This window comes from Oncorhynchus masou, chromosome 2, assembly GCF_036934945.1.
Source record: "Oncorhynchus masou masou isolate Uvic2021 chromosome 2, UVic_Omas_1.1, whole genome shotgun sequence".
Taxonomy (NCBI): Eukaryota; Metazoa; Chordata; class Actinopteri; order Salmoniformes; family Salmonidae; genus Oncorhynchus; species Oncorhynchus masou.
In genome coordinates, this window is record NC_088213.1 from 38,965,519 (window position 1) to 38,991,704 (window position 26,186).

Here is a 26,186-nt window from a genome sequence, read left to right on the forward strand (position 1 = left end):
AGCAAGAGGGCCTAATGTGTTCTGTATCAGGTGTGTGTGTGTGTGTGTGTGGTCTCTCAGTACCAGTGTAATCCTGTGTCTCCCAGCAGGATTGTAACTCATAAAACATAACTATTAAAAGCCTCCTAATCCTCCAGAGGCAGGCTGGGGGTAATTAGTACCAGAGCAGAGCGCCCCAACTCTCTCATTCATTAATGCCGTCCAAATGGTATTTACCAAACGACTTGTACATGTCTCACTCACACTCCCTCCTTAGATACAGTAACAGGGTGTACAGTGGATGAGTCTGTCAGATGATTCCTCTGGGGGATCACAGGTATGTGTGTGTATTGAGCATGTTTATGTTTTGTGTGTGTGTGTGAATTATGCAATAGAGCGAGGTTAAGGGGCTGACGAATCCCCCTGCAGATTTCATCTCCCCCCGTTGCCATGGAGATGCTCTGGTGGGAAGGCCACAAAGCCTGATGCACAGAGAAAAGGAAAATGTTTTGTGTGAGTAAGAGAGCGAAAGAGAGGAGAGAGAGAGAGGAAGTGGTGATGGTGGACTATTATTACTGAGCAGAAAGTCTAAAGAGGTTCATTGATATTCTCTGGGAAAGGAAAGCAGCCCTTGCTGGGTGTGTTCGTGGTAAACAGGCCTGCTAGAGGAGCTCTGTCTGTCCCCAGTCAGTCTGTCTGTCTGTCTGTCTGTCTGCCCCTCTCTCACTCAAACACTTGTTTTTTCTCTCTCCTTCTCTCTGAGTGAAGGGGTTTGTTCAGGGGTGATGGGACGTCCACACCGCTTTCCATCCCCGCTGCACGAGAATGATTTCATTCTGGGGAAATCAGCCATCCCTTTCACCCTACTTACCTGCTCACCATAACGATCAGACAACAAACCCTGTAAATATCAAAATGAACACCTAAAACCACATCACTCCCTCCTTCACGTCTGGACAGCTCTAGTGTAAATTGATGGGACTATATGGGAGGGGAAATAGGCTGTGTAGAACTCTCCCATGACTGTATGTGTGAAAGCTTTCCTACTCTGTGATGTCTTAGCCAAGTGGAGGCAGAGATGGGCTGAGTAAAAATGCTTAGGGCCAGTGAGTTTGGCCCAGATGTCTGTGCTAAAGAGCTATTTTCTGCCCATGCGGTAATCACTAAATTATGAATGTTGAGTTTATGACACAGTATGCTGCAGTCACGGCATGGGTGTGCGTGTGTGTGTGTGTGTGTGTGTGTGTGTGTGTGTGTGTGTGTGTGTGTGTGTGTGTGTGTGTGTGTGTGTGTGTGTGTGTGTGTGTGTGTGTGCGTGCGTGGGTATAAGCTGTATGTGTGCTTGTGTGATTAGCACTCGAGTAGAGTGTGTTGTGAGTGAGCGCTCATGCAGTCTGTGTGTGTTAGGCACGTTTATAAGTTGGTGCATGTGCATGGCATGTATTTGTGTGTGACCTATTTTCTCCATCTCTCATAACAGAATGCTGGTTGGGGTGTTGTATTAGCCCTATTAGTGGTTGTAGTTTTAGTTGTATTAGTAGTTGTAGCAGTATTTTTATTAGTTGTAATACGTCTTAGGTCTCTCTTTATGTAGCGTCGTGTTGTCTGTCTTGTCATGATGTGTGTTTTCCTATATTGTTATTTAATTTATTTTCGTGTGTGTGTGTGTGTGTGTGTGTGTGTGTGTATAGAGCTATGCAGACATTGATTGGGTTAGTGTGCTAATGAGGAGAGGAGGTCTGACACAAGGGAAGGACCAGTCACAATGGCAGGCTGGGCCATCCTCCCTGATCTGTCTCACACACTTCTCCTTGATGGGATAAATATAGAGCCTCAAATAAGACTATCAGATCCAGGGTTTTAAAGTGGAACTGACACAATGTGAACTACTTTGCAGATATGAAACAGACAATCATAATATGAGTAAAAAATATTGAATTCCCAGTTTATGCTACAAAAACAACTTTATAAGAGGTTTTAAATGTAGGTTATATTTGATTCAACATTCCATGACATACACAAATGCATTGTTAGCTGAATATATGGATGCGGTTAATTGCATGATTAATATCATTCACCAATACATTTCTTAGAAGTCCCAAAAAATATTGCTATCATGTTGTAAATCACAGCTGGCCTGGTACAATGTTTGCTGCATCCTTTTGGGATGCACTGTTTCAGTTTCAATGACTCAATATTTTGCACAAAGAAATGGAATGGCTGGGAATGTCAATATATTCAAACTAGCAAGGGCAATGATTACAAGTCAGTCATAACGTGGCTAATATGCTAGCATATCTATTTATGTCGCAAGCTAAAAACAGAGCCTAACGTTTAGATAGATAGCTAGTTCGTTGGTGGGTGATAGACTTTTTCAGCTAGAGATGCAGGTGTCATTTGGTTAGCTAGCAAGAGATGTGAATCGCCTTGCTAGCTAGCTATGCTAAACTACTGTTATACAGTTAGTACATCTCTTGTGTTCGTTCACTCTGGCTAGCTATCTACTCCGATTTTAGAGCACTCTGGTCTACGTGTGCCAGAGTGCACAATAACTAATGAATTTACGAACGCACAACACCCGTGGAATATGACCAGTGTCAGTATACGTAGGCTCAAAAATGTGGTTAGTCATGAACGCACTATATAACATGACAACGACCTAACCAGTTCTGCCAGGGCGAGCAAAAGCAGCTGGAAGTAGCTAGCAAGCTAGCCATCTTTAGCCAGTTAGCTTGGGGGCTTGGTTGGGACGAGCATACTTTGGCAGGCAAGCCCCAGAAGAACGAGCAGGCTATTCCCCCATCATTTACCAGTGCAATTTTGACTGCCAACTTCCAGAAAAAGGTTTGCGCTGCCTATCATTAGTTGTTGATCTTGTTGATGTGCATTTTGGGAAAGATGGCCTACCTTTTTTTATGGTTGTTTGATCAATAGGACTGTAAAGTTCCCAAATGTAAGATGACTCCTGTGGTATTTATCTGCATATGTGCTGCAATCCAATCACGCTGTTGCAACTGCCTGTAAACACACAGTCCAGTTCAAAGTGAATGGTGGCAGGCCCTTGTGGCAAATGGCTTGTTTGCGTATAGGCCTACTCTGGCTCTGAATGGCTATAGAGGACCGGTCTGCATAGACTCCGGTCCTGGGCGAGAGAGATGTTTTATTTACTGCAGTGTCTATTAACTGTCCAAATGCATGGCCCCTTTCCCACTCTATATTGCCATCGAATTTTCACAAATGCCTTAGTGTACGTAATTTTCAAACAATCTAAGAATTGATGAAAACGTGATAATGACAAAGTGCATGCTTGTCATAAAAATAAGTGTAATTTCTTCCTACACACACACAATACACCATAATGACATAGTGAAAACAGAAATACCTTATTTAAATAAGTATTCAGACCCTTTGCTATGAGACTCGAAATTAAGCTCAGATGCATCCTGTTTCCATTGATCATCCTGGAGATGTTTCTACAACTTGATTGGAGTCAATTGCCAGAAATGTAATTGAAGAAACCATAGAATCCAACCACATTGGGAAAAATTGGACAACACTAAACCAACAAAACTGGAGTCCACCTGTGATAAATTCAATTGATTGGACATGACTTGGAAAGGCACACACCTGTCTATATAAGGTCCCACAGTTACAGTGCATGCCAGGAAAAAAACAAGCCATTAGGTCAAAGGAATTGTTTGTAGAGCTCCGAGACAGGATTGTGTCGAGGCAAAGATCTGGGGAAGGGTACCAAAAAATGTCTGCAGCATTGAAGGTCCCCGAGAACACAGTGGCCTCAGCATTCGTAAATGGAAGAAGTTTGGAACCATCAAGACTCTTCCTAGAGCTGGCCGCCCGGTCAAACTGAGCCCTGGTCACGGAGGTGACCAAGAACCCGATGGTCACTGACAGAGCTCCAGAGTTCCTCTGTGGAGATGGGAGAACCTTCCAGAAGGACAACCATCTCTGCAGAACTCCGCCAATCAGGCCATTATGGTAGTGGCCAGATGGAAGCCACTCTTCAGTAAAAGGCACATGGCAGCCCGCTTGGAGTTTTCCAAAAGGGACCTAAAGGACTCTGACCATGAGAAATAAGATTCTCTGGTCTGATGAAACCAAGATTGAGCTGTTTGGTCTGAATGCCAAGTGTCACGTCTGGAGGAAACCTGGCACCATCCCTACGGTGAAGCATGGTGGTGGCAGCATTATGCTGTGGGGAGGTTTTTCAATGGCAGGGACTGAGAGACTAGTCAGGATCGAGGAAAAGTTGAACGTTGCAAAGTTCAGAATGATCCTTGATGAAAACCTGCTCGGGACCTCAGACTGGGGTGAAGGTTTACCTTCCAATGGGACAATGACCCTAAACACACAGCCAAGACAACCCAGGAGTGGCTTCGGGACAAGTCTCTGAATGTCCTTGAGTGGCCCAGCCAGAGCCCGGACTTGAACACCGATCGAACATCTCTGGAGAGACCTGAAAATAGCTGTGCAGTGACACTCCCCATCCAACCTGACAGAGCTTGAGAGAATCTGCAGAGACGTTTGGGAGAAACTCTCCAAATAAAGGTGTGCCAAGCTTGTAGCATCCTACGCCAAGAAGTCTTGAGGCTGTGATCACTGCCAAAGGTGCTTCAACACAGTACTGAATAAAGGGTCTGAGTACTGAATACACATGTAAATGTGATATGGGAAAGGGTACCAAAAAATGTCTGCAGCATTGAAGGTCCCCTAACGCCAACTCTAACCCTATTTTTTTCTGTTTGTAATAAATGTACAAGCATTTCTAAAGTTTGGAAAACGTGAAGGGGTCTGAATACTTTCTGAATGCACCGTATATGAACAGATTTTAATAAGAGTTCATGTTAAAATGCTGTCAGTTCCACTTTTAAGTCTCTGCCTTTTCTCACCACAGTCCCAATGTCCTTTCCCAATGGAAAGCTTGAAGCTATTTTCTGATCAAATGTTCTGAGTGTTGTGACTTGCATGTGAAGGGCTGTGGGCCTACTGCGGCCCTGAAAGCAAACATTTCTAAAATGTGGAACATTTCCAGGAGCCCCATAAAGAGTCATGGGATAGCATGTGAAACCACAGCCACCCACCTTGTGACAGAGCAGAAAATGGCTGGAAGTGGTTGTGACTGAGGAAGGGAGGAGGTGGAAGAGGAGAAAGAGAGACACCCAGTGATCAAGGAAGATCCAGCACTGATAAGCAACAGTCTAATAATCCATTGCCAAAGTGATACTAAGATACGGATGTGAATGTAGGCTTATTTTCATACAGTAACACTTTCGAGTTACTGGTATTAGATAGGTACTATTATACTAGGAAGAGAGGAGTGGAAGTTAAAGAATTTTCTGCCAGAGTGACCTTAGCAACAGACAGCCCCACCGACAGTCACGAGGAGTGCTAGTTCTGCATTGTCACGGCAACCAGCAGGACTGTCAGTCTGAGGGGTGCTGATTGATTTGGAAAGGGAACGAAGGCAGGGAACGAGGGGCCTGTGTCTGCGTGTTTTCTTCTGACTGTGTCTCTCTAACAAGCGGAATGGAAAAACAGTGTTCTTGTGCATTAACCACACGCTCCTACCTGCATTGCTGTCCTCAAACTGAACCCACCTGCTAGAAAGGCTTGCTGTGCCTCCACAGAGGTGTAATTTGGGTTTAAGCTAGTGAGCAGTATTGGAGTCTTGCCAGGCAACTGTCCGAGTTTATCCACTTAAGTTCATCAACCGTGCAGACGGAATGAAAATGAGGTTCTCTCTCTACTTTTTCATTTGTTTTCTCACTTGTTCACTCACCATCTCTCTAAAAACGTACTAATAGGAACATTTCACACAGAGGACGGGATAGTGTTTATAACTAACACCTCAGGGTGTTTTTACTAGTGGGCACACCACCTATAATGCAGGCTCCATGGCAGGTCAGTGACCCCCTGTGTCCCAGGGTGGAAGAATGGCAGAAAGGAAGCTGAGCAATGTCAGAAAAGGCAGAGCAAGGGAATAGAGGGATATCCCATGGGGAGTCCCCGTGGAGGAGGGTGGGGCGCCCACAGCAGGGGCTGTACTAATTACACCTTCTTTACTGTCACACACACATACACATACACACACGGAGAGAGAGAGGGCTGAGTGGCAGTGCGGAGGATGATTCACGAATTGAGCATGTCCATATCCCACTGCCATAAAGCATGCAGCCTACTAAGTTCCTACTGCATCTTTTTCATATGTAAACCCTAACATGCATCCAAAGATGAAAAGTTGTGTGTGTGTGTGTGTGTGTGTGTGTGTGTGTGTGTGTGTGTGTGTGTGTGTGTGTTTGATCTACTGCTCTCCAACCAGTGAATTCATCAGGGCATTAATAGAGCCCAATAAATATGCAGTGCAGACTGGCTTGGCTTCCTCCTCTCTCACAAGGTGCTTCACCTTACCATGGGGATAAGTTAAGAGTATGAGACCTGAGATATGTGTGTTAGTGTTTTGGACTGGTAGTGGTGTATTATATGAGATGGTGTGTGGTATGTTGTTTAGGGTGGTTGCATACTGCAGTATTTTACAGGGAGCTGTGAATATGGGGTATGTCTGTGTGTGTATCTGTCTGTCTGTGTTTGTTGAGGCAGTGGGTTGTGGAGAGACTAGCAACAGTGTCTGGGTTGGTTTTCTGCTTCTGCTTCACGTGCCTTATCTCCAGGAAATACATTTGAGGAGATCTGGGGAACCTCTAGCAGCTGTCCCACAGAACAGATGAAAAGACCGGGGTCATGAATCAGGATGTACGATTAGCAACTGGGATTTCACGTTCACACACTTCCCTACTGCTACGGAGAACACGTGGCTGGAGGTCTAATGTCTCGGTGTGGTATTGAATCCCGTTGAGTCCTATTGCTGTTTGTTTAGGCCCGAGTGTTGATTCCACAGGTCAGAGTCTGCAGGGGCATGTGGATGTTACCTGTTAGCACCACTGTGTGTGTTTGAACAGCTGCCACTCCACTCCCTCTCAGTGGCGACTTGGCTCATCCTCTCTCATCTGCAAGGAAATACTCCCGGCTGTCGTGACCCCGACGTTCCCTCTTTGATAAATCAGGAAAGAAGAAAAGAAGTCACATCCTCGACCGCTACTGTTCGATAGCCTCACCGAGGGAGGGGAGGAGAGAGAGAGACGTGTCGTACAGTCGTGGCCAAAAGTTTTGAGAATGACACAAATATTAATTTCCACAAAGTTTGCTGCTTCGGTGTCTTTAGATATTTTTGTCAGATGTTACTATGGAATAATGAAGTATAATTATGTAACCGATGGTTGGGAGATGTTGCTCTCGGAGGATGTGTTGGTGCCATTCTTTATTAATGGCTGTGTTCTTAGGCAAAATTGTGAGTGAGCCCACTCCCTTGGTTGAGAAGCAACCCCACACATGAATGGCCTCAGGATGCTTTACTGTTGGCATGACACAGGACTGATGGTAGCGCTCATGTTGTCTTCTCCGGACAAGCTTTTTTCCGGATGCCCCAAACAAAACGGAAAAGGGATTCATCAGAGAAAATTACTTTACCCCAGTCCTCAGCAGTCCAATCCCTGTACCTTTTGCAGAATATCAGTCTGTCCCTGATGTTTTTCCTGGAGAGAAGTGGCTTCTTTGCTTCTTCCTCCAAAAGTCTTCGCCACACTGTGCATGCAGATACACTCACACCTGCCTGCTGCCATTCCTGTGCAAGCTCTGTACTGGTGGTGCCCCGATCCCACAGCTGAATCAACTTTAGGAGACGGTCCTGGCGCTTGCTGGACTTTCTTGAGCACCCTGAAGCCTTCTTCACAACAATTGAACCGCTCTTCTTGAAGTTCTTGATGATCCAATTAATGGTTGATTTAGGTGCAATCTTACTGACAGCAATATCCTTGCATGTGAAGCCCTTTTTGTGCAAAGCAATGATGACTGTGTTTCCTTGCAGGTAACTGTGATTGACAGAGGAAGAACAATGATTCCAAGCACCACCCTCCTTTTGAAGCTTCCAGTCTGTTATTTGAACTCAGTATGACAGAGTGATCTCCAGCCTTGTCCTCGTCAACACTCACACCTGTGTTAACGAGAGAATCACTGACATGATGTCAGCTGGTCCATTTGTGGCAGGGCTGAAATACAGTGGATTATTCTTTTGAGGGGGGTGGGTGGGTGGGGGGGGGTTCAGTTAATTTGCATGGCAAAGAGGGACCTTGCAATTAATTGCAATTCATCTGATCACTCTTCATAACATTCTGGAGTATATGCAAATTGCCATCATACAAGGTGAGGCAGCAGACTTTGTGAAAATGTATATTTGTGTCATTCTCAAAACTTTGGGCCACGACTGTAGACTGTCATGCTGAATTGTATTAGCAACCTAAAGGTGTCTGTAGGTGTCTGTAGCCTGACAGGATGTGTGGTTGAGGAAATCAGTTAGGGGGGGAAAGAGATGGAGGGAACACGTATGCCAGCGGAAGATGCCTGATCACTCTGTTCCTGCCTGTCATTCTCTGTCGCCCTGCTCTATCGCTCGTTCCTTCTGCCTTCCTCTCTCTTCACACTCCCTCTCACATCCACCCAATGCACCCACTCCTTGCTGTCTCCTTCTCTCCCTCCACCTTTCTCTCTGCCATATCAGCCTGTTCCCTCACCATGGTGTTGGTGACTAAATGTCATGGGAAAAATCAATATGTGCTGGCTCCCTGTGGGTTCACTGCGGGAGGGGAGCGTTGCAGGGAGGAGGGTTACAGGCAGGGAGGCTAACAGTAAACACAGGCTGGCTGTGCTGGGGTTAGGGCAGGAGCAGATGGGGATGACAGCAGACTACACAGAGGAGAGGAGTTCCTTTCAGGATTAGTTCACTAGATATCTCTATTAGGGGTTGACCTATAGCTAAACAAGGTATAGTGACTGAGCTATTGGCTGCCCATACTGTACAAATACTGTGTGTGGGGGGGTCATCACAGACTGGCAGATTAAGCATGCTTAATTTTACTCACATTCCTCACCTTTCTATATATACAGTGGGGCAAAAAAAATATTTAGTCAGACACCAATTGTGCAGGTTCTCCCACTTAAAAAGATGAGAGGCCTGTAATTTTCATCATAGGTACACTTCATCTATGACATACAAAATGAGGAAATAAAATCCAGAAAATCACATTGTAGGTTTTTTAATGAATTTATTTGCAAATTATGGTGGAAAATATGTATTTGGTCAATAACAAAAGTTTATCTCAATACTTTGTTATACCCTTTGTTGGCAATGACAGAGGTCAAACGTTTTCTGTGAGTCTTCACAAGGTTTTCACACACTGTTGCTGGTATTTTGGCCCATTCCTCCATGCAAATCTCCTCTAGAGCAGTGATGTTTTGGGGCTGTTGCTGGGCAACACGGACTTTCAACTCCCTCCAAAGATTTTCTATGGGGTTGAGATCTGGAGACTGGCTAGGCCACTCCAGGACCTTGAAATGCTTCTTACGAAGCCAATCCTTCGTTGCCCGGGCGGTGTGTTTGGGATCATGCTGAAAGACCCAGCCACGTTTCATCTTCAATGCCCTTGCTGATGGAAGGAGGTTTTTACTCAAAATCTCACGATACATGGCCCCATTCATTCTTTCCTTTACACGGATCAGTCGCCCTGGTCCCTTTGCAGAAAAACAGCCCCAAAGCATGATGTTTCCACCCCCATGCTTCACAGTAGGTATGGTGTTCTTTGGATGCAACTCGGCATTCTTTGTCCTCCAAACACGACGAGTTAAGTTTCTACCAAAAAGTTATATTTTGGTTTCATCTGACCATATGACATTCTCCCAATCGTCTTCTGGATCATCCAAATGCTCTCTAGCAAACTTCAGACGGGCCTGGACATGTACTGGTACTGGCTTAAGCAGGGGGACATGTCTGGCACTGCAGGATTTGAGTCCCTGGCGGCGTAGTGTGTTACTGATGGTAGGCTTTGTTACTTTGGTCCCAGCTCTCTGCAGGTCATTCACTAGGTCCCCCCGTGTGATTCTGGGATTTTTGCTCACCGTTTGTGTGATAATTTTGACCCCACGGGGTGAGATCTTGCGTGGAGCCCCAGATCGAAGGAGATTATCAGTGGTCTTGTATGTCTTCCATTTCCTAATAATTGCTCCCACAGTTGATTTCTTCAAACCAAGCTGCTTACCTATTGCAGATTCAGTCTTCCCAGCCTGATGCAGGTCTACAATTTTGTTTCTGGTGTCCTTTGACAGCTCTTTGGTCTTGGTGGTAGTGGAGTTTGGAGTGTGACTGGTTGAGGTTGTGAACAGGTGTTTGTTATACTGATAACAAGTTCAAACAGGTGCCATTAATTCAGGTAATGAGTGGACAGAGGAGCCTCTTAAAGAAGAAGTTACAGGTCTGTGAGAGCCAGAAATCTTGCTTGTTTGTAGGTGACCAAACACTTATTTTCCACCATAATTTGCAAATAAATTCATTAAAAATCCTACAATGTGATTTTCTGGACTTTTTTCTCATTTTGTCTGTCATAGTTGAAGTGTACCTATAATGAAAATTACAGGCCTCTCATCTTTTTAAGTGGGAGAACATGCACAATTGGTGTCTGACTAAATACTTTTTTGCCCCACTGTGTGTGTGTGTGTGTCTATATATATATACATACACGCACGCACGCACGCGCACAACTGCACATACCTGGCTACACACACATAACTAGACATCTAGCTACACACATATAGCTAGACATCTAGCTACACACACATAGCTAGACACCTAGCTACACACAACTACACACAGAGCTCGACACACGCTGGCCTAATTTGTTTCCCAGATGTGAGCCTGGAGTTTTTTTTTTTCTCCCTCATCTTGTTGTTGATCTCTTGCGGATGTTGTTATGAGAGAGAGAGAGAGGAAGTTCATAAGAATATAAAACAGGAAGAGAATATATTAAAAGGAGGGAAAACAAACAAACACACACACACACACACACACACACAGACTGTTACATTCTCTCCACAGCAGTTAGCTCTTTAGAATGTGTGAGGAGATCCCTCTCAGCACTGCCTCTCTCGCTTTCTCTCGCTTTCTCTCCTCTCTCTTTTTGTCACTAGGTACCTCTCTCTCCCACTCTGTTTCTCTCTCCTGCGCTCTCAACTTTAACTTTCAATTTCAAGGTGCTTTATTGGCATGACATTAGGCACTATTTCATATTGAGGTTAGAAAATGCCCCCACTCCTTCCGTATGTGTTTTTGTGTTGGGGTGTGTGTGGGAAGGGGGTGTAGGGTTATGGGGCATTGCCCTGGGCTGGATTAATACATGGTTGCTGGGTAATTAAGCAATACGGCTCGAGGGGGTGTGGTAAATTGACCATATACCACGAACCCCCAAGGTGCCTTATTGCTATTATAAACTGGTTAGCAACGTAATTAGAGCAGTAAAAATAATTGTTTTGTCATACCCGTGGTATACAACAGCTGTCAGCCAATCAGAATTCGGGACTTAAACCACCCAGTTTATAATTATAGAGATTCTCTGTATTCTAACAGTGTGTGTTCACGGAGACTGGCCTTTTAGTCTCTGTCTCTGTCTCTCTGCAGTAATCACTGATTTGACTTTAGGCATCCAACTGAAGGAGCCCAGCAGTACAGAAGGCGGATTGCTTTACCGGCATTGTCAAAAATAAGTCCTTAGTTTGGTTCATCTCCAGACGTCATTTGGCAACTTTCACAAATGAACAAGTACCCACGCCCCTTTCTCATTTGTCCCTCTCTGTGTGTAATCAATGTGTATACTTCACCAGTCTTATAGGTATGACCTCACCAAGATGAGGCCAGGGTCACAGGAGCCCCAGATGGGTGATGGCTGTACCGATAGGGATGGGGTGGACCAGGGGGCAGGATGCTCGGATTGACTCAGATAGGATCCTGCTGTCTCTCAGTCCAGGTCACTCTCATGGTGTGTACACACACACACACACACACACACACACACACACACACAGTGTCAATGAGCGACTGGGAGACGGGGAGGACAAATATGATGATATGACTTAGGTGAAGGAGCTGGCTTCTCTGCACTTAATCTGAGGTTGAAGGGTCTGCTTGTCCAACAGGAGTAATCAGACGGAGTTGGGGCAACCCCTCTCCCTCCCACTGGGGCACGTGTAGGGACAGGGGTGTAGTCCGAGCCAACCCCGGGTATAGGGAGAGAGAGGGGTGTGGATAGGGTGGTGTTTGACCAGATAACCCCTTAGCACCAGGATTAGGGAGTAGAGGGTTAAATCCTGTCGGAGCTAAACCCCTTTGTGCGCAGTCCAGAAATCTGGGTGAAATCTGGGTTCAGCTCTCCAGAGCCGTACCTCTGTCAGCACTGGTGAGATTTAACCCTGATGTTAGAGGCTATCAGACTAAGAGATTGCATGTATTAGATACTAGAACTCCAGATGTGTCTCTCCCTACTCGTATGTTATCTATCATATTGCCTAGTCACTTTACCCCTACAGTATGTACATAGCTACCTCAATCACCATGTACCTCTGCACATCGACTCGGTACGGGTGCTCCCTGTATATAGCCATGTTATTTTTATTTGTTTTTCACTTTCTATTTATTCTTCGTGTCACTATTTCAATTTGTGTTGTCTTTTAATTCTGCGTTGTTGGAAAAAGAGCCGTAAGTTCTCATTTCACTGTTGGTCTACACCTTGTTGTTTACGACGCATGTGACAAGTAAAATTAGATTTGAATTGGAGTGGTTGTTTCTCCACTGGAGTGTATACTCTGAGGCTCTTTTGACGCCAGTAACAGCGGTGGTTGCTTGGCTCAGCTTCTTTGGAAGCAAGTGAAGTGGCCCGCTCAGAGTCCGGGATCAGCTTTCTCCAAATGTTCTTCCTCGGCTAAAAATAGCCTGATGTTTATCAGAGTTCCAGGTTACTCAGTCAGTCTCACGCTCACTATACACATACTGTACACTACACTCACACACACTGCGTAGGCCTCTGTCCTTAATATCTTTATTTGGACTAGGGCAGGAGTGTGTGTATTACCTCCAGGTTGCTGCTGTCTGTTGGAGTGAATATTAAACAGACCTCAGTGGGCAGTCTGTTTGGTGGTCTGTCTGGCTTGTCGGTCTGCAGTATACAGTACGTTGACTGACCGTTTTCCCGAGTGTTTCCCCTAACCTCCTCTGTGTTGTGATCTCTTTCAGGCGCCACCAGAGACATTGGATCAGCTCTTACCAGGATGTGCATGCGGCATCGCAGCATCGAGGCCAAACTGCGCCATTTCACCAAGTAAGTCCCGCCCTCTTACACAGGCATCCTCCTATAGGCCTAGCTCTGTCCCTGCTATCACTCCGTTGGTGGGGATTGGTCCCGTGAACTGTCAGTCACTGCTCTGTGTAAACCGTATCTTTGACGATGGTAGCCAACAGTAATGAGTAGTAGATGTCATCCCATCCATGTTCCTTGGCTGACCTTCTGAAAGTCTGTGGTAAGCTTTGGACAAACTGTGACTCTTGTTTTTGGTTCAGAAGCTACAACCGTATGGAAATGCGAATAGGTGGCAGGTCTAACTTTACATTTATGTTAAGTGGCAGACACTCTTATACAGAGAGACTTACAGGAGCAATTAGGGTTGTGCCTTGCTCAAGGGCACATCGGCATATTTTTCACCTCGTCGGCTCTGTGATTCGAATCAACAACCTTTTGATGACTGGCGCAACACTCTTAACCGCTAGGTTACCTGCCGCCAAGACAGGGAGAGGGAATTCACTCGTGTCATCCTCCACTGAGTGAGCTACCGGTTATGGGTTTTCCATGTAAGTCTATCCCAGTGTTTGGGTCAGGTCTGTGGTAATGTTGAAATAGCAGTGCAGAACACTTGTGCGTGTGTGATTTTAGACACAAGATGGTTAACACCTCAGACTGGTTATTCTACACACTATCTAGACTGGAACCCTCTCTCCCTAAAATGTGTGATGCAGACAGGACGGAGGGAGGAGAAAACAGCATCTCCCCATCCTCATCTTCTCTCCCTCCCTTCCCTCTCCCCAAATCCCAAGCACCTCATTATAGGACGTCTGTAGACTCTTCTCTCGATCACGTAGACTAAATGAATGGAACCACCAGCAGCAAGCAGCCCGCTCTGTTCTAGACCACACAGTAAATCTCAAAGAAAGGAATCCATTATATTATGTCTGCAGTCTCAAATTATTATTTTTTCCAAATCAGAAGCTATTACCACCATGGTGGTGTCTCTGGTGATGAGGATGATGGTGAGGATGGTGGTGTCTTGTTGGGGGGTGTTTACATTCCTAACAAAGCATTTCTGGGAGCAAAAGTTTCCTGACCCTGTGGTGGCACATCAACACCGGTCTCCGAACCCGTCTACTTTGCCCCACACTATAAACAGGGCTGGAGTCCACATCAGCACTGTGCTGTCAGTCTGTGATTGGTCGACCTGGGAGGCTGCCGTTTCCACACTCCACCATGGGACTCCCAGCTCATCCTGGAGTGATGGGGGGGGTGTGCAGATGTGTCACATACCAGAAATAGTGAAGTGGGACGAGCCACGAAGGATAATTTATATAACCGCTTTCCCTTTCTAAAGATCTCATACCTTAGAGCGTATATTTTCCATGGTTTCAGAAGAAAACATATCATTTTTAGAATTCATCACGGCAAAGACTAATTTTGTCCACGTGTTCCATGTGATGTGTGCCAGATGAAGCCACATTGTTACATTTTAAATGGATAAGAAAATCATTATAGCCTCCCAAGTGGCGCAGCGGTCTAAGGCAGTGACTCGACCTTCGCCTCATCCCGAGCCCATTAGGGAGCTGCAGCGATGAGACAAGATTGTAAATTGGATATCACGAAATTGGGGAGAAAAAGGGGGTAAAGAAAAAATCCCCCCCAAAAAATAATCCAAGTAAATCGTTATTATAACCGTTAATTGACAAACCCATTGTACCTCGCGCTTACTCTTTCCCTCTGTCCTCCCAGTGCTCTGATGGAGAGCTTGATCACTCCTCTCCAGGACAGGATTGAGGATTGGAAGAAGACTGCCAACCAGCTGGACAAGGACCATGCCAAAGGTGAATAATAATATTATTGGATTGGATTCATATGGCGCCTTTCTACTCAAAGCGCTTTATATAGTAAGGGGGGAAACTCGACTCATCCGCCACCAAATGTGTGACACCCAACCTGGGTGATGCACGGCAACCATCACTGCACATCAGCGAGCATGGTGGAGAGGTGAGGAGTGATGTATGGCAAGTAGGAATGAGGGTGGGATGACTAGGTGGCCATGATGAAAACATCATGATGGAGGTGGGACACAGGCAGGGTACCTCTGGACAATCATATTCCCCTCTGTCTCCGCTGTCCAAAGTGGATGACATTCTGTCCCCTCTCTCTCTCCTCCAGAGTACAAGAGATCTCGTCATGAGATCAAGAAGAAGTCCTCAGACACCATGAAACTGCAGAAGAAGGCCCGGAAAGGTAGGCTGCTCCTCTTCTCGCTCTTTCCGACTGACAGCTAGCATGGCTGAACACTCCAAACTGCCCTCTCCGGTGATCCAGCGCTCTATCACAGCAGGTTGTGCATTTTGTTTGGGATCGATAACTATAGGTTAACTCGGACATTCTCTGTTATGTAACGGTCTCAGCTGTGTCTTCCCTTCAGCATGACATTACAGTAGTACTAGTAGTAGTGCTGAAAATGTCAAGGTTAAATCCTCAAGGTGAGATCCTTTGCCAAGGCATTCTGACTATATGAGTTTTTTTTTTTTTTTTAAGCGTTTGACATAGCTGGCATGTGTTTGCAGATTGTTGACGATTACAGTTTGGTCTTGATAAGGGCCATCGCCTCATCACTACAGAGAAGGGGTGAAATGAGGGAAGCCGCAGTGAGGGAGGGAGAACATAGCTCCACTCCATGTTAGTGAACACTGAGGTTACAGAGCAACACTCTCCCCTGGTGGTCAGGATAATAATGACAGGCCTTCCCTCATTCACGATAAAACAGTTCACGCTGATCCAGCAGCCAATAAATACTGTTGTCTATTTAAGGCTGTTTCTAGACAGTTGCCAGGCACATGCAAGAACCTAAAATGATGAACTGCGGTGTATTTAATCTGAAAACCGGTGGACATTGATGTTTGGGTCGAATTGGTTTTGATTTGGCTGCAACAGTGTTTTTGCTCTAACCGTGCACACTTTGGCTGTGAACTGAGCTGTGATGTCTTCCTTGTACTAACCCTAACGATGAGCTCAACGATCTCTGCTCTCTCTCCTTTACCCCTGTCACCCCTCTGACCCTCTATATGTGCCCCAAATTCCTTCTCTCAACCATCTTTGTTGTCCCTTCTTCCTTTTTCTCTCCCCTCCTCTCTCCCTCTCTCTGTGGTTGATTTCCGTTCTGTAGAAATCCAGGGTAAGTGTGTGGTCCTCGTCCCACAACACTGCTATGCTACAGCTTCTTCTTTACATGTGTTCTGTGTAGAGGGGCTTCCCATGACCAAAAAAAGGACTATTGGGAGACAGTAAATGGCTACGTGATTCCCATCACTATAGTGCATTTGGCCTGATACACTCATCTTCAGGTAGTTTGGCCCGCTAGCTGCAACCATTAAACGTCTTCTTTCTGAGCCCTCTGGAAAGCTGCCCTGTGACATTTGTGACTCCTGCATGACTTGTTGTTCTAAAGCTCTTTCTGCTTTCTGCTCACAGCACTGGTTGCTGTTGACTAAGACCCCCCCCCCCCTCCCCCTCCTTGCTTCTCTACCATGGTCATCTCTGACACTACTCCCTGCTGCATGACTTAACATTACAAGACATTTTGAAGACACTTTAATTTGTTCATTTGTTTTCATTATTTGGTTTATCTCATGTAGATACCGTACCAGTGTAGTATTTGTAGATCGTTCTGTCCTGTGTCCATGGTGTCTGTTATTGGCTTGGGGGACCGAGAAGGGAGGAATGGGAGGAGGGGAGGTGCGACATTTTGTCCCTTCAAGCCCAGACACACCACACATTTTCTAATCTTTTCTTTCTCTCCTTCTCCTCTCTCTTGTGTGTCACACTTGGGTTTTTCCTTGTGACCTCTCTGTTACCCTCTTCTCCTGCTTTTGTCCTTCTACCATCCCCTGTCCTCTTCCTCGTCCCGCTCCCTGCATTCTTTCTCCATTCCCAATCCCCACCACTCCCTGTATACTATGTCCCTGCCCTCTGTTTCCCTTTCCCTGCTCCTTGTTCCTGTCACCCTGTCCCCTGTGCTCTTCCTCCTGGCTTCCCAGGCCGAGGGGACCTGCAGCCCCAGCTGGATAGTGCCATGCATGATGTGAATGACATGTACCTGCTGATGGAGGAGACAGAGAAGCAGGCGGTGCGCCGCGCTCTGGTGGAGGAGAGGGGACGCTTCTGCACCTTCATCGGCTTCCTGCAGCCTGTAGTGGTAAGACTGGAGGAGGGGAGGCAGGGGCTGTATGGGGAGGGGAAACACCAGGGAGCTGGGGTGAGACATATGACCAATCCCTAATCGTCCCGTCATCCCTACGCTTTATGCACTTGTGGAGATCTGAGAGGTTTTGATTGGTGCAAGCAATATGGTAAAACTTCCATCGAGCCTATCAGAGGGTGAGGTGGAGCTATTACCAGGTTGCTCATACCAATCAAATCATGTGTTTAGGGGACGATTTGGGATTGGGCCAGAGTGAAGATGAAACGGGAGGAGGGGAGACTTGTCAGGGGCTGAAACCTAACTTGGGGGGAGAAAAGTCAATAAGCGACCAGCTAAAATATATTGACATTGCCCTCTAGTGTTGAGTCAAAGCTGAACAGTTGTAGTCATTCACATAAGGCCAGCGCTATTGCCATAAATAATAACACTAACTGACTGCAATGAGTCTCGTTGTTTTGATCAGAATGGAGAGATTGCCATGCTGGGAGAGATCACTCACCTCCAGGCCATTATTGATGACCTCACTGTGCTCACCACTGATCCCCACAAACTGCCCCCCGCCAGCGAGCAGGTGCCGACTCTCTCTTCTAAGATATATTTGTATGATTTTTAGTCTAGTATTTCAGTATAATGCACCATCTCTCAGTCCCACTGTCTAGACAGAGGTCAAGAAATGCTAGGTGGAACAGTGCTTGTGTGATAGAGTGAAATGTGCCATAACAATAATAGCATCATAATGTGTACCAGCAAGCAATATGCTATTCATTTATCTGAATGTGATAAAGATGTCTGTTTGTACAGAGTTTGATTAGTAATGTCTAGGAATTCCTATAGGGGAAGCATGCAGTTTACCAGCTCATGCATTACAACTTAAGCTAATGCTAATGTGTCCGTGTGAATCGTTCTCATATTTCCCGCCTTTCAGGGGTATAACACTTATATGGTGCTGACTGGTTTGTCCTCGCTCTCTCCCAGGTGATTAAAGACCTGAAGGGTTCAGACTACAGCTGGTCCTACCAGACCCCTCCCTCCTCCCCCAGCAGTTCTGGCTCCAGGAAGAGCAGCATGTGCAGGTACGAACCAGAGGGAGACAGGACACATGGACTAGAAATACAGACATTTTTATTGACCTGGATTCATTTGATTTGATCAACAAGGGGGGCGGGGTTCTTTGTTTTGATCCAAGGTGTGTGGATGATATGTTGTAGACTATGTGAGTGTGATCATGCAGTATATCTGACAATAAAAGGTGACCGCGAAAGTGTCAGGGAGAGGTGGCGATCAGCTATGTGTCGAGTCTTAGTAAAAGAGGCGCCCCTGCATGGCTGCACATGTCTGTCTGTATGAGAGTCTACTGAGCGTCTGTCTGCTGGTCCATGTGTCTGTTGTCCTACTGTGTCCTCTGTCCTCACAGTTTAATCACAGATGGCGCCATATGGCTTGCAACACTTAGAGCACTAAAAAAAGAGTCATTTTTTTCTCTTAGTGGTGAAAATTGCAACTTAAAACAGACTTGTTTGATGATAACGAATAGCACAGTTCTTTTCAAAATAATCCCTGTTTCCATGTGTGATGAAGTAGGACACTTATTAGGTCTGAAGTGGTGTCTTCTATTCTGAAGAAGTATCTCTCAGGCTTGTCACGATAGTGCTCTGATGTGTCGCTTGTGTCACTGTCTGGGAGGCCATGTCTTTGGGCATGCCAGCAACCCTGCCCTGTACCCTGTGTGTCTAATCTACCCATGCTTGGTTCCCACACGGTCTTAACTTGTCTTTTCCATGTTTCCTCTCCCTTCCCAACCCTCTACCTCTGACCCCCCCCCCCCTCCACCCTCAACATGTCTATCCCCATCCCTGCATGTGTGTCTCCCAATCTCTCCACTCCGCATTCACACTTACCCTTGGTGTTCTGTGTGTTTGGCATCTTCACTATTTCCTGTGGTTTAATCACTTCCTATTCCTCTGTATTTGCACGGCCTCTCTCTCTTCCTGTGTGTTTGGCTTCTCCACTCTGTGCTTCCTTCCCCCTATTCTGGTTGGGTTCCCCTATTTCACTGCTGCTGCTTTCTACTTTCAACTTCAACTTGGAAATGTCCTCATCTTAACCTCTGACCATCATATAAAACACCCGTCTTTCTCATTTGAACTCTACCCGTCATATAAACTACCCATCATATAAACTACCTGTCTCTCTCATATGAACTCTACCCATCATATAAACTACCTGTCTCTCTCATATAAACTCTAACCATCATATAAACTACCCATCATATAAACTACCTGTCTCTCTCATATAAACTCTAACCATCATATAAACTACCCATCATATAAACTACCCATCATATAAACTACCTGTCTCTCTCATATGAACTCTACCCATCATATAAACTACCCATCATATAAACTACCCATCATATAAACTACCTGTCTCTCTCATATGAACTCGACCCATCATATAAACTACTCGTCTCTCTCATCTGAACTCCACCCATCATATAAACTACCCATCATATAAACTACCCATCATATAAACTACCCGTCTCTCTCATATGAACTCCACCCATCATATAAACTACCCGTCTCATATGAACTCTACCCATCATATAAACTACCCGTCTCTCTCATATGAACTCTACCCATCATATAAACTACCCATCATATAAACTACCTGTCTCTCTCATATGAACTCGACCCATCATATAAACTACTCGTCTCTCTCATCTGAACTCCACCCATCATATAAACTACCCATCATATAAACTACCCGTCTCTCTCATATGAACTCCACCCATCATATAAACTACCCGTCTCATATGAACTCCACCCATCATATAAACTACCCGTCTCATATGAACTCTACCCATCATATAAACTACCCGTCTCTCTCATATGAACTCTACCCATCATATAAACTACCCATCATATAAACTACCCATCATATAAACTTCCCGTCATATAAACTACCCATCTCTCTCATATAAACTACCCATCATATAAACTACCCATCTCTCTCATATAAACTACCCATCATATAAACTACCCATCTCTCTCATATAAACTACCCATCATATAAACTACCCATCTCTCTCATATGAACTCTACCCATCATATAAACTACCCATCATATAAACTACCCATCATATAAACTACCCATCTCTCTCATATAAACTACCTGTCTCTCTCATATGAACTCTACCCATCGTATAAACTACCCGTCTCTCTCATATGAACTCTACCCATCATATAAACTACCCATCATATAAACTACCTGTCTCTCTCATATGAACTCTACCCATCATATAAACTACCCGTCTCTCTCATATGAACTCTACCCATCATATAAACTACCCATCATATAAACTACCTGTCTCTCTCATATGAACTCTACCCATCATATAAACTACCTGTCTCTCTCATATAAACTACCCATCGTATAAACTACCCGTCTCTCTCATATGAACTCTACCCACTGCTTGCTCTGCTCCTCTGGCCGATACATCACTGTACCTCGCTACCATCAATCTCCCTTCTTTTCCCCTTTCCGTCTCACTTCATCACTCTCTCCCCATATCCATCTCTACACACCATCGTTGAATTTCCTACCTTCTCCACCTCTTACTTCATAAATGTGGTTTATATGATATCCCCATACCTTAAACACTTCCCTTCACCCTGCCTGACCCTCTTCCCTGCCCCCTCACCACCCTGTCACCCTGGCCCCACCCCCCTGCAGCAGTGTGAACAGCGCCCACAGTAGCGCCTCTCGCTCCTCCGGAGGCTCTCAGACTCACTCACCCAGTTCGTCCTATCGCTACCGCAGCCTGGCCCAGCCGCCACCAGGGAACGCTCACCGCCTCAGCAGCGTCTCCTCCCACGACTCAGGCTTCATATCACAGGACGCCAACGTCTACTCCAAGCCTCCCTCGCCCATGCCCTCTGACATCACCAGCCAGGTATGACTGCCGTCACAGATATGTATGGTATGACTGCCGTCACGGATATGTACGGTATGACTGCCGTCACGGATATGTACGGTATGACTGCCGTCACGGATATGTACGGTATGACTGCCGTCACGGATATGTACGGTATGACTGCCGTCACGGATATGTACGGTATGACTGCCGTCCACGGATATGTACGGTATGACTGCCGTCACGGATATGTACGGTATGACTGCCGTCACGGATATGTACGGTATGACTGCCGTCACGGATATGTACGGTATGACTGCCGTCACGGATATGTACGGTATGACTGCCGTCACGGATATGTACGGTATGACTGCCGTCACGGATATGTACGGTATGACTGCCGTCACGGATATGTACGGTATGACTGCCGTCACGGATATGTACGGTATGACTGCCGTCACGGATATGTACGGTATGACTGCCGTCACGGGCATGTACGGTATGACTGCCGTCACGGATATGTACGGTATGACTGCCGTCGCTGCAGTGCTGAAACGTAGCTCCGCCCCCTCCTTGGTTTTATTTCCTCCACTCTTTCTGCCCGACGTCTCTTGGTTTTGCATTCATTCTCCTCCTTGACCTCTCTCCCTTTCTGCAGAAGTCATCAAGCTCCGCATCCTCCGAGGCATCCGAGACCTGCCAGTCAGTCAGTGAGTGCAGCTCTCCCACAACGGTAAGCACAACAGCTCCCTCGCTCTCCTGTCCCAATGTGTGGATCTCCCGTTTCTTTCATTCTGTCACACGATTAACTGACTTTGAAAAAGAATGTGCATACACTATCGCCGTGCTCATTTTAGTTGTCTGGGTTTTGCGTACCGTAATGTTGTGCCGTATACGGTGTATGAGAGAAGCTGGTAAAACTGACCAGCTGGATTCTCTCCCTAAGTGAACTTCATCTGCTCTGTCACCTCTGATTTCTTGTCTTTGCCCTCTTCTGCTACTCATACACTTTGTGTGTGTTTGGGACTGCAGATGCACGTACTTGCGTGCATGCACCTGTGTGCGTGTGTTTTTGTGTTTTGTGTGTGTATGTACGGTATGACCCAGAGGTCACATCACAAAGGCTCCTCCCGTAAGCCTTTGGCGTTGATGGACGCTCTGACGATCACGATCTTGTCTCTCCGTTCCGCAGTTTGGCTCGTCCTTCGCTACCTTCCGCCCTGCTCTCTCTCACACTGGCTCCATCAGGCCTCTCTCTGTCATACTTCCTGCGTCCCCACCCTATAACTGCTCCCCTGGATCCAACACTACCTCTCCCACATCAAAGGTGCCTTGCTGGAAGGTTTGTTTTCATCTGCACACTTTACTTTGCAATTTTTGGTTATTTATTTTGTTTGGTTTGTGTTTTAATTTGTGCTTCTTTGAGTTAACGCTTATTCACCAGGTTTTTCTTTTCATTTCACCATCTGCTTAACTCATTCATGACTTCGTTACTTTGCTCCCTAACCTGTGTGCCTTTTGTGTTGTCGTTGGCCAACAGTCTCACCCCCTGGTGTCAAATCTCCTGTGTGGTGATTTGCTAAACTGAGCAGGCCATGGGTGGCACCCATTTCACCTTTCGAAGTCTCACAAACTCAAAAGGCTTCAAACCAATAAACCCACTCATCAACTTTGCCCAGTACCAAACACTCACTCGCACACAATGAGGAATCTTCCCCCCCACACTACCCAGATGAAAGGCGTCAAACTGCTGGATAGTGAACGGGTCTCTCTCATTAGAGAGTTCACTCTGTTGCTTTTCACTGCTTCTTATTAACCACACCCACCTCTTCAGGATTGGTCCAAGGCAGGTTCTTATGAGCAGCCATTGGCTGCCACGCTTCAGCGGCGGAAGGAGCCCCTGGATAGGCTGAGGGAGAGTGAGGTATCCCCGGGCTCCCAGGGATATGCTGGTGCTCACCCAGACGATGTCCAGAGGCCCCGAATGACCCCCGCCACCATGGCTGCCAAGGTAACAGAGATTTACCTCACAATGGTGTGAATACAAGACACATTCAGCTATATCACAACTGTTGTATTTTAAGCCCAAATTGGATTTTGGTGGTTAGTCTGTCCGTTGTGCTTGGTAGTGGTCCCGTGCTCCTACCGTATGATGTGTTTTCTAAGGCAATTGATTGCAATACAGTTAGATCCTAGATTGCAATACGATTCTGGAAACCTTGAACTTAGTTATCATCCTAATCATGCGTTAGTCCACTAGCCACGTGTAGCTCAGTTGGTAGAGCATGAAGCTTTCAGAGGAAGGGTTGTGCATTCAATTCCTATGAGGGACCTGTACGAAGAAAAGTACTCTGATGTACGCACTCTGTAAGTTGCTCTGGATAAGAGCGTCTGCTAAATGACAATGCGTTGTTGCTTCCTCCCAGCACGGTGAAGAGGTGTCTCCAGCAGCCAGTGACCTGGCCATGGTCCTGACCCGTGGTCTCAGCATGGAGCAGCAGAAGAGCAACAGGGACTCCCTGCAGTACTCCAGTGGCTACAGCACCCAGACCACCACGCCCTCCTGCTCCGAGGACACTATCCCCTCTCAGGGTACCACTCTGACACGTACACTCCTTCTCTCGTAGAGTAAACACCAATACATACAGAAGTCAACCTCACTTCCATTAACCAACAGAGAATGCACTCACTGTCCTCTCTCAAGGTAACAGACATGTACTATACCCACTCACAACTTAAAGAGCACACGCATCCCTTTACCTGGTAGCTGTCCACCGAGATGCAACACTCTGAATAGCACACCACATCCCTCCCGTCTTTCTCTCTCCCCCAGGGTCGGATTATGACTGCTACTCTGTGAATGGAGATGCCGAAGGTGAGGCGTCAACTGACTTTGACAAGTCCTCCACCATCCCCCGCCACAGCAACATCGGCCAGAACTACCGCCGCATGATCCAGACCAAGAGGCCGGCCAGCACCGCTGGTCTGCCCAGTGGGGCCCAGGGCGGAGTGCCTGGAGGGGGAGGGGGCATTGGGACCCCTGGGACTGCCACCATCCGCCGAACCCCATCCACCAAGCCGGGTGTGAGACGTACCCTGTCCAACGCGGGCCCCATCCCTATCCGCCCCCCCATAGTGCCAGTGAAGACACCCACGGTGCCTGATGCTCCTGGGGGGTACCCCGGGCCTCCGGTACGTGTGGGCAGTGAGGAGTGCGTGTTCTACGTGGCGGATGACTCCTCCCCCAACACGTTGGAGTATGTGAAGGCCTCTCCCAAGCGTCTGAGCCTGCCCAACACAGCGTGGGGGTCTGGGGGAGCGATGGAGATGAGTGTGTATGTCCAGCACGGCTCTGAGGAGGACCAGATGATAGCCGCTAACCGCCACAGCCTGGTGGAGAAGATAGTAGAGCTGGTGGCCAGTGCCCATGCCCTTGGGGAGGGACAGTTCCCCTTCCCCAACCTTCCTGATGACCCCCCACCTGGCCCGGCCCCCCAGCACGATCCCCAGGCCACCGGGTCAGGCACCGACGTGCTGGTGTCAATCCGCAGGGGTGTGCGGCTCCGCAAGACCGTCTCCAACGACAGGTCAGCGCCCAGGATTTTGTGATGGTCCACAGAGGAGCGGAGGGAGCGCAGCCTGCACCCACCGTGGTGCCCCAACCACTACATACAGGACTGACTCTGTAGTAAAGAAGTGAATATGACAACAGAAGATTACAAAAAAAACACGTTTTAATTAGAAGTAAATGATAAATAACAATAATAATGCTGATAATGAAAAAGTAAACTATGAATAATAATGATAGGCTCTGGCCACTATAACTCTGTCGTGTCTGGGCGCATGTTTGTTTAATTAGCACCACCATCACCATGGGATCCTCAGACTGTATATAGAGTTTGTCTGGACTGACTGCTGAGAGAGAGACTGTTTACAGGGACCTGTACTTCCAGCCACCCTCTCCACCTCCTCCCACAACCCCCCACTCCTCACCCAACCTCTTACCCCCCCCCCCCCCCATTCATTCTAGGGTAACAGAGGGAAGCAGGTGGCGGAGAGACAGATGAAAAGTGGGGTCAATAGGGGGTCCCTTCTCTCCCTTTAGCTCGGGCCACAAGGCTCTGACAATGCACTGTTAGCTTTAAACCATGGCTAACCGTGTGTGTGTGTGCGCGCGTGTAAGAGGTAGGCAGAGTTCTGCTGCAGGTCAGCCGGTTGTATTTGAGGGTGGGGCTTCTCTCCTCTGTGTCGTTTGTTGTTACCCTCACACGGGGCACACACTGGCTAAATCAACGTCGTTTCCACATCCTTTGAATGAAATGACGTTGGGCCGACGTGGAATAGAATTGACGTCTGTGCCCAGTGGACTGTTTTTATTGTGACATTTGATTTCCTGTTCCCACTGTATGAGAAGCTACAAAATGAAGCCAGGCGTATATATTTTCTAAATCCAGAGAGAAGATGTTAATAAGAAATGGAGCAATAAATGTGTTTTATTTTCTGCTTGCGGAGTGGAGGAGAAACAGAAGCTGTTATCTTAGGTTTAGGTTCTCTTTTTTAACTTGCAGGCAATCATCAGGCATGCTCAAGTACACATGACAGTGGCTGTCTAACTTTGGCCATTGGCTTTTCTCAAGTCCTGGCCTGATGTGTTAAAAAAAACAGAAAAATCCTAGAAAACTGAAGCACTTTTGAAGGTTAGTTTCTAGTGTGACCACTAGGAGTCAGTGTGGTCACGCTATGTGATGAGACGAGGGTGCTGGGGGACTGAGACAGTTGGTTGTCATGCGGTGTGCTGAGTGCGTGCCACAGACCAGTGAGAGAAGCAGTTCAATTGGTGAGAGAATAAGGA

At 46.7% G+C, this 26,186-nt stretch overlaps 1 protein-coding gene across 2 annotated transcripts in view; it reads left to right on the plus strand.

The window, feature by feature from the left end:
* LOC135504716 (protein MTSS 2-like) overlaps positions 1–25,339 on the plus strand; it is a 75,533-nt gene extending 50,194 nt beyond the window's left edge. The window contains exons 5-15 of one of the 2 annotated variants that reach the window (XM_064923528.1): positions 13,163–13,247; positions 14,961–15,052; positions 15,387–15,461; positions 17,258–17,415; positions 17,885–17,992; positions 18,397–18,494; positions 21,154–21,373; positions 21,993–22,067; positions 23,169–23,345; positions 23,761–23,926; positions 24,168–25,339. In XM_064923528.1, the coding sequence (XP_064779600.1) occupies positions 13,163–13,247; positions 14,961–15,052; positions 15,387–15,461; positions 17,258–17,415; positions 17,885–17,992; positions 18,397–18,494; positions 21,154–21,373; positions 21,993–22,067; positions 23,169–23,345; positions 23,761–23,926; positions 24,168–24,943 (2,030 nt within the window). In that variant the 3' untranslated portion in view covers positions 24,944–25,339. The remainder of the gene's footprint in view (positions 1–13,162; positions 13,248–14,960; positions 15,053–15,386; positions 15,462–17,257; positions 17,416–17,884; positions 17,993–18,396; positions 18,495–21,153; positions 21,374–21,992; positions 22,068–23,168; positions 23,346–23,760; positions 23,927–24,167) is intronic. The other variant, XM_064923536.1, reaches the window with a different exon arrangement.
* Positions 25,340–26,186: the final 847 nt, after the last annotated feature.